Source organism: Brassica oleracea, chromosome C9 (genome assembly GCF_000695525.1).
Source record: "Brassica oleracea var. oleracea cultivar TO1000 chromosome C9, BOL, whole genome shotgun sequence".
In the NCBI taxonomy this organism is placed as follows: Eukaryota; Viridiplantae; Streptophyta; class Magnoliopsida; order Brassicales; family Brassicaceae; genus Brassica; species Brassica oleracea.
In genome coordinates this window covers 28,994,918-29,003,512 of record NC_027756.1, presented here as the reverse complement: position 1 = coordinate 29,003,512, position 8,595 = coordinate 28,994,918, and the positions used below count along the sequence as shown (strand labels likewise).

Here is an 8,595-nt window from a genome sequence, read left to right as displayed (position 1 = left end):
CTTCCATTGCTCTACATGATTTCATTAAGATCTAAACTAATGCTTGACCCACGTAAATTTCCATTTGTCAATTTCTTGATTTATATATATTACTATTTGTCAATTTCTTGATTTACTAGAAGGGATGCTTTTCATCTTATGATTTGTTGTGTAGTAAAATGTGTTGTATCATTCTGTCCGGATTTTAATCATGGTGTTTAGATGTAGACAAAATAAATCCTTTTTATACCGTCCACATTGGATCTAAAAGCTTCTTCATGTTTACTTATATTTGGTATTGGTGGAAAGATGACATTTTTTAGCAAAAGTTTCTAGTAAACCTTTCTCTCTTGGATAGTTTCTGACGCCAACAAAGACAGACTTTTGTTTAAGACTGTGGGGGAAAAAAATATTGCAAATGAATCAAATGATCAAAGAATATAATCAAATCTTTCAGCAAATAAACTAATATAGGCAATGATCTAACCAGACTACAAAGAGTAAAGTAATGTCACGAGGCTAGCAAAAAGTAGGATAATATTGTAGAGGCATTATAAACATCGGCCATGCTTATTCATTATTATGTCTTAAACAATACATAGTATATACTATATACTGATCATGTCTGTTCCCATAACACATGCCAAGAAAGTAACACACAATCAATCTCTTGCTCTCTCTCTTCCTGGCCATTTCTCTCTTCCAACCCTTAAATAAACTTAAAATCTTCTCAGAATCTTGTGGATCCTGCTCACATGGACTCCATACCATTTATCTTCATCATTCTTCTCTTTCATTTACAGAAATCAAAACCTCAGACGATCCAATCAGCACATCTCCTTGATCTAATGATCAGAGATTACACCATCAGAAACTTCAACATACATGTCAAGACAGGCACGGTCCAGAAAATTCATCTTCCAGCAAATTTCTCGTCCATTGATATCGATACGGCTAAGTTTAGATGCGGGAGTTTGAAGAGACACGGTGCAAGAATAGGAGAGTTTCACTTTGGTCCGGGCTTGAGTGTGCAGCCATGTGTTGAGAGAGTGATTCTGGTGAGACAGAACTTGGGTTTGAACTGGTCTTCTTCTATTTACTCAACCGGTTATAACTTAACCGGTTACAATTACCAGCTCGTGACTCCGGTTCTCGGTTTATTGGCCTACAATTCTAACCCGGACGGTGTGGCTGTGAACCCTTATGAAGTAAACTTAATGGGCACAGAGAAAGACCATATTCTGATAGATTTCTTGAGCATCAAGTCAAGTGGTAGCCCTAGGAGTGTAAATTCCTCTCTATTGTGTGCGTGCTTCACAAGTAACGGTAACATAACGTTCAAAGAGCAAGTTTCAGCCTATGTTTGCTTGGGAACAGCACAGGGGCATTATGCGCTCGTGGCTAAACATCATGATGGTAGTGGTGGTGGTGGGGTGATAACGCCGTCGTCTTCACCTGGTGTAAATAACGGGGGAGGTGGGAAGTTGAGCCGGTGGAAAGTGGCGGTAGGGAGTGTGATTGGGTCAGTGATTGGAGCGTTGCTGCTAGGGTTATTGGTGGTGGCGATGTTAGTGAAAGGTAAGAAGAAAGCGATGAGAGAAGAGATAGAGCAGAGAGCTTATGAAGAAGAAGCACTTCAGGTTTCAATGGTGGGTCACGTTCGGGCTAATCCCAATAATAGGTACAGTAGCAAGTAACAACATAACTTAATAGTTAGATCCTCCTTAATGATCATTTGTTTTCCATTTTTAGTGTTATTTGAGCTTCTTATAAATGTTGTACTGTGATTTGTAAGATCTATTTCTTTCTTTTTTTGAAGGGCAAATCTCCAAAATAGCACCTTTCTAAGTTTATATCACAAAAATAGCACTCAAAAACTAAAATGACCAAAATAGCACCTTTCTAAGTTTATCCTTTTAAAATTTTAATTTTTTTATTTTTTGAAATTTGAAATCTTATCTCCAAAACCTCATTTCTCAACTCTAAACCCTAAACTCTAAACCCTAAACCCTAAACTCTAAACCCTAAACCCTAAACTCTAAACCCTAAACCCTAAACTCTAAACCCTAAACCCTAAACTCTAAACCCTAAACCCTAAACTCTAAACCCTAAACCCTAAACTCTAAACCCTAAACCCTAAACTCTAAACCCTAAACCCCAACCTTTAACTCTAAACCATAAGTTTGTGACTTTTGATAAAACATTAAGTGCTATTTTTGTGATTTTTGACCTTGAGTGCTAGTTTGGGAACAAAAACTTGATTTAGTGCTATTTTTGTTTTTTTCTCTTTTTTGAATGACATGTTAAATTTAGATGTAAGATCTGTCTCACTATCTAGGAGATATAATATATGCATGGAATTAACTGTTCAGAAAATGAGTAATTGATCAAGGTATTGTTACTTTAACCTGTTCTGGGTTAGTTAATTAATTTAAGAGCATATTAACAGAATATGTAATCTTTATTTATACGTTTAAGTATAAACACTATGAATTGGATGAAAACTCGAGGAATTTATTATAGAGCCTAAAAGAGAAATGAATTATAGCGAAAAGATTCTTTTTTACTAGAGTTTTCTTTTAAATTGTATCGACAGTGGTTAGATGAATTTTATAATTACAAGTTTTTTGGATCACCACAATCTTTTACACCGACTTCAGTTCTAAACCCCACCATATAATATTAGTTTCGTCTAAAACATTATTAATCATGTGATTTCTTAATTTTGTTTTGGTTATTTTTTTCCAGTCGAACTAGTAACAACACTTTGTATTTTTTTTATACAAGGCTTAAAACCCACGTATTAGTAAGTAGACAATAGCTCCTGCAGACCTGTATTGAAACATTCAAATTTTAGTAATAAGATATTTGACCTACTAGTTATTGTATTCAATTTTTTTTTTAGATTTTTATACAACTATTTTATTTTTAATAGAAAAAATTCTGTTTATTATTTATATATTTTGTCTTATACATACAAATACATATTCTTCATATTCACACATACTCATGTAGATAACAACATCAAAATAAAAAAAATATGTTAGCATCATAAGATGTAATAAGGATAATAAAAAGTTTAGTTGTATCAAAAAATTAAAAGAAAATATTGAGGTAATATTTTTCATGTAAATACTATTGTGTTTTGTAAAAATAATATGTGGAATGTGAAATATTTGTAGCTATTTTTGGTCATACTTTTTCAACATACAAAATTATCTATAAAAAAAAGAAAGTTAGTTACTTATAAGACAATAATAAGAGTACTTTTAAAATTTCTTTTAATTAGGCTTTTAAAAAATTAATATTATTCATTTAAAAGTTAATTTTTATTCATGTTTGTTACTAAATAATTTATTGTACTTGTAGGATTTTACAATTCGTTTTTGTTTAATTTTTTTTCTTAAAAGTTAATATTTATCTTTTATAATTCTCTATCTTTAGTATCTCTTAAAATAAACATTATAATAAATAATAATAATAATAATAATAAGACTATTAAATAATATTTATAATTAGTTTTTTTAAGAAAAAAATGTTTTTATTATTTTAGTATATATATTTGATTATGAGAAATTTTAACACATATCATTTTTTCAAATATATAACTAACATTATCACAATCATGTAAATTAGCAATTTTGAAAAACACAAGCTTTTTATAAAAAATACTAATACTAATAATAATAATAATAATAAGACTATTAAATAATATTTATAATTAATTTTTAAGAAAAATATTTTTTCATTATTTTAGTATATATATTTTTGATTATGAGAAAGTTTAACACATATCACATTTTCAAATATATAACTAACATTGTCACAATCATGTAAATTAGCAACCTTGAAGAACCAAGTTTTTTATAAAAAATACTAATAATAATAATAATAATAAGACTATTAAATAATATTTATAATTAATTTTAAAGAAAAAAACTGTTTCATTATTTTAGTATATATATATTTTTGATTATGAGATATTTTAACATATTTCATATTTTTAAATATATAACTGACATGTGTCACAATCATGTTAATTAGCAATTTTAAAGAACAAAGCTCAATATAGTATTTTATAATTATATTTTCTTTAAAATTTTAGAAAAGGAAAATTATATTAAATAAATTGTTTTCAAATTTTTTTTAGGATTTTGAAAAAAGAAAATTTCTAAAATAATTACTACTAAATATTTTTAAAAAAAATATTTTTACTATTAAATAACTTTTAAAAGTAGTTTTACCAAAATTCATTTTTATTATCTTATTATACATAAGTTTAATCATTATATATTTAAACCCATGTCGCAATAATATAAAGAAAAATATTATCAAAAAGTCTTTTGCAATTATCTTTTGATTAGGATTTAAAAAAAAGAAAATTACTATTAAATAATACTGTAATGCTTTCTAATAAAATTTGTTTTTGTTAATATCTTAGTATATATATTTTTAATTATGAGATAGATTAGCACATGTGTCGACCCCCAACGTCCGACCTGCCAAATCGATGCATCATGGATCGATAATAGCACGGTTAGTGGCTTAGGGTGGTTCTACAAAGATCAAATGGGAGTCGAAAGATTTGGACTACAAGGTTGCAGGAAAAACCTATCAAGCCTCCATGCAGAGATGGAAGGACTCATATGGGCGATGTCCTGTTTGCGAGAATTACAGTACACCGTGATTCATATCGAGACGGACTGTTCCGACATGGTAGATATGATTGCTAACCCTACTGACTGGCCGGCCTTTGCCTCTGAGTTAGCTTCCTTCCGATTTCAACGAGCCGGTTTCTTGGAGTTCAACATCAGCCATCTACCGAGGACTAGGAATTCTCGTGCAGATTCTCTCGCCAAGGAGACAAGGTGTACCAGTGTTCTTTTTTCCCATATGGAATTCATGTGTTGCGATCATATTAATTAGCAAATTTGAAGAACCAAACTTTATATAATAAGATCATAAATAAATTTTACATAAACTACTTCCATTTGATCTCTGCACAATTTTGTCATAAACAAATATTTTTGCCAAAACTAGGAATTCAAGTATTGGACACCACGAAAATAAAAGAACTTAATTGGGCTGCATCAGAAACACTTATTAGGCCGTATACCTACCAGGGTAGACTTACAGGCCCAATAAAACGGTCCATAAATACATAACAGTACACCGTACCACAGCTGATCACGCCTCCGTTTTCGCACCAAATTTCCCTAGATCCATTCTGTTGCCCTCAAGAATTTCCCGGGGAAAAAAAAAAAAGAAAGCGAAGCGAAGAGAAGAAAAAAAAAGAGGACAGAATCCAAAGATAAGCGCAAATCCAAATCTGAAAACCTGGCGGAGGAAAGAAGCAGCAAGAGAATCAAATCAACCATGGAGGTTGACGGAGAAGATCCTCCAAAGAAGCTCAACCTCCCACCGTCAATGAATCGACCGACGGTCTCACTCGAGACCCAACGAATCAACCGTTTAATCGACTCCAACCATTACCACTCCCCCTCCAAACCCATCTACTCCGACCGGTTTATCCCCAGCAGATCCGGTTCCAACTTCGCCCTCTTCGGCCTCGAACCCTCGCCTAACAAAGACGGCAAAGAAGACGGGCCCGGTTCTTACGCCGGCATGCTCCGGGCCGCGCTTTTCGAACCGGATACGCCGGAGAAGAGAGACGTCGTTACTGGGTTCTCTCCGTCCAGGAAGATTTTCCGGTATAAGACGGAGACGCAGAGGCCGGTTAACTCGTTCTCGCCGCTTGGTGGGGCTGGTGATGATGAGTCTCCTGGTGTTAGCCGTAGTCCCGTGAAGCCGACGAGGAACATTCTTAAGTCGGCTTACAAGGTTTGGGCTTTAGCGTGTTAATTTGTGTGTTTTCTTGGATGTTGTCTCTTTGAGTTTATTTATGTGTGAAAGGTGAGACCTTTCTGCTAGTGTTGTATTGAACTGTTTTCTATCTTTGAGTTGAAAGTTTTGTTTACTAGTGTGAAGTTGTGTGTTTCAGACATTTAATTATTGATTATGTTGGTCAAATTTCATCCTTTTTGAATGTATTTATCTGTGAAAGTTGTGGGATGTTTGTCAAGTCTTTGCTAGTGTTGTAGTGGATTGTTTTTGAAGAGTGTGTAATTGCTACTCTTTGTTCAATTATTACAAATCTAGATTATTCCTGAAATTGCATTTTGTCCTGTATATGATTTGTTGTTAGATATATTGTGTGATTTTGTGCTTTCTTGGATGTTTCCATGTATATTTGGTGTTTTAGAATTTGCGATTCTTGATTGTGTTCCTAAAAAATTCACCTCTCTGAGTGTATTAATATTGTGATAGTTGTGAGATCTTTGTTAAGTCTCTGTTGGTGAAGAATGTGTGTAAATAATGTCTACTCTTTATCCAATGATTTCAAATGTTGATCTGTCCTGTGAATGTTGTTGTTAGGTATTGGATGCGCCGGCTCTGCAAGATGATTTTTACTTGAATCTCGTGGATTGGTCGGCACAAAATGTTCTTGCAGTTGGATTAGCCAACTGCGTTTATTTGTGGAATGCTTGTACTAGCAAGGTGAGTTTCTTCTTCTTCTTCTTCTTCTTCTTCCTCTTCTTCTTCTTGTCTTAAAAGAGTGTTCAAGAGTTTTAGACTTGGAATGCATTGCTGCTATTTGCAGGTAACTAAGTTATGTGATATCGGGATTGACGAGAGCGTTTGCTCAGTCAGCTGGGCACTACGTGGAACACATTTGGCGATTGGAACTAGTAGCGGAACTGTAGAGGTAAGTTAGGAACAATAGATACATTTTGTCTCTTGGAGTCTTTTATGATAATAATTGTCTTGTGTAGAACTCACTCTTGCTGTTTTCTTTTTTGCTTTCCATTAGATTTGGGATGCGTTGCGCTGCAAGAGGATAAGAACGATGGAAGGTCATCGACTACGAGTTGGAGCATTAGCATGGAGCTCATCGGTTTTGTCTTCTGGTAGCAGAGACAAGAGCATACTTCAGAGAGACATACGGTGTCAAGAAGATCATGTCAGTAAACTAACTGGTCACAAATCCGAAGTCTGTGGTCTCAAATGGTCTTATGACAACCGCGAGCTAGCATCAGGCGGAAACGACAATAAGGTATAACATATAATCTTCATTTTGGTTCTGAGAATGCTTAATGATTATAGTGTGATGGTTGCAGCTTCTTGTGTGGAACCAACATTCAACACAACCGGTTTTGAGATACTGTGAGCACACAGCAGCGGTTAAAGCCATTGCGTGGTCACCGCATCTCCACGGACTTCTTGCCTCCGGTGGTGGCACTGCTGATAGATGTATCCGTTTCTGGAACACAACGACAAACACTTCTTTAAGTTGCGTGGACACCACTAGTCAGGTAACCTTTGGAAACAAAAAAGCGAACAGTTCGGGGTAAATAAAACTGAACCAAGACCATTTCAGGTGTGTAATTTGGCTTGGTCTAAGAACGTGAATGAGCTTGTGAGCACGCACGGATACTCTCAAAACCAAATCATCGTTTGGAAGTACCCAACCATGTCTAAAGTAAAAGAGTTACTGTCTTCTTTTATTTTCAGTTTCTTGCTGAGTTTTAAAGAACTGAAAATGTAATTTTCTCTTTTACAGTTAGCAACTCTCACCGGACACACGTTCCGTGTTCTGTATCTTGCTGTTTCACCTGATGGACAGGTTAGTCTTTGTCTTTTGTCTTTTTTTTTTTCATTTACGTAATTCATATTTTGTTGTGTTTTTGTTTATTTATCTACACTTGCATCAACATACTTGTCTTGTTTGTTGCCAGACGATCGTGACAGGAGCAGGAGATGAAACCTTAAGGTTCTGGAATGTCTTCCCTTCCCCTAAATCTCAGGTAAGGAATATTCTCTGTTTTTTAATCCTTAATCATAATGCATAACACCCCATTCTCTGTTTAAATTCTCAGAGCAGGGAGAGCAAAATAGGGGCGTTGTCTTTTGGTAGAACAACAATCCGGTGAAATCCTGAGATGATTATTTCAATCTCCTGCGAAGAAGAAGAAGAAGGCAAACACATCCGTGTTTAGTTGGTCGTCCTAACCAAACCTCCCCATAGATTTTTGTAGTATTTTTATCATGTAAATGCAGTATTATATTGGTGGAGATTGGAATCTGATTTAAATTGAAGTGTTTTTTTAGTGTGGTCTGGGCTTCTTTTAGATTTGTGTAGATTTGCATTTATCTGTATATATATATGAATGATAATTTTTATTACACGAAAGAGTGCAGAATGGAGATTTTCTTCTTGCACCACGCCAAGGTATTGACCAGGTTTCCAGTAACAGAACCAGAACGACTTTGATTTATTACTAACAAAATCACCTCTGACGTAGAGACATCTGGTTTACGTAGAGGCTGTTGAGGATGCAAAATTATGGTTTGTTGCTCAAAATATTCAAAGTGACCAGATGTATCTCAACTGAAAAAGATCTCGACCATTGTCATTCGAGTGACTGTTGGGATGAAATTAATATTATATGCTATGGTTTTGGATCAGGGGCGATTAGAGCTTGGACCCGAACCTCTCGTTAGTTCAAAAAAAAAATATTCAAAGTTCAACAAATTCGCTCTGCTTCCAAATCTTGG

At 34.3% G+C, this 8,595-nt stretch overlaps 2 protein-coding genes across 2 annotated transcripts; both read left to right on the top strand.

Annotated features, from left to right (window-relative positions):
* Positions 1-644: 644 nt before the first annotated feature.
* On the top strand, positions 645-1,768 carry LOC106317052. The gene has a single exon (XM_013754912.1). It carries the CDS (start codon positions 735-737, stop codon positions 1,674-1,676), a length of 942 nt encoding a protein of 313 aa, XP_013610366.1. The 5' UTR covers positions 645-734; the 3' UTR covers positions 1,677-1,768.
* Positions 1,769-5,184: 3,416 nt separating this feature from the next.
* LOC106315602 (protein FIZZY-RELATED 1) lies at positions 5,185-8,147 on the top strand. Its single transcript, XM_013753376.1, has 9 exons — positions 5,185-5,820; positions 6,415-6,537; positions 6,641-6,745; positions 6,851-7,093; positions 7,158-7,352; positions 7,418-7,519; positions 7,601-7,663; positions 7,776-7,844; positions 7,917-8,147. Exons 1-9 carry the CDS (start codon positions 5,356-5,358, stop codon positions 7,968-7,970), a joined length of 1,419 nt encoding a protein of 472 aa, XP_013608830.1. The 5' UTR covers positions 5,185-5,355; the 3' UTR covers positions 7,971-8,147.
* Positions 8,148-8,595: the final 448 nt, after the last annotated feature.

Bases quoted from the DNA above. Each gene is read 5' to 3' on its own strand.
- LOC106317052 (XM_013754912.1), top strand. From the start codon at position 735: ATGGACTCCATACCATTTATCTTCATCATTCTTCTCTTTCATTTACAG.
- LOC106315602 (XM_013753376.1), top strand. From the start codon at position 5,356: ATGGAGGTTGACGGAGAAGATCCTCCAAAGAAGCTCAACCTCCCACCG. The intron at 6,746-6,850 runs GTAAGTTAGGAA...GCTTTCCATTAG, and splicing joins CTAGTAGCGGAACTGTAGAG to ATTTGGGATGCGTTGCGCTG. The intron at 7,353-7,417 runs GTAACCTTTGGA...AGACCATTTCAG, and splicing joins GCGTGGACACCACTAGTCAG to GTGTGTAATTTGGCTTGGTC.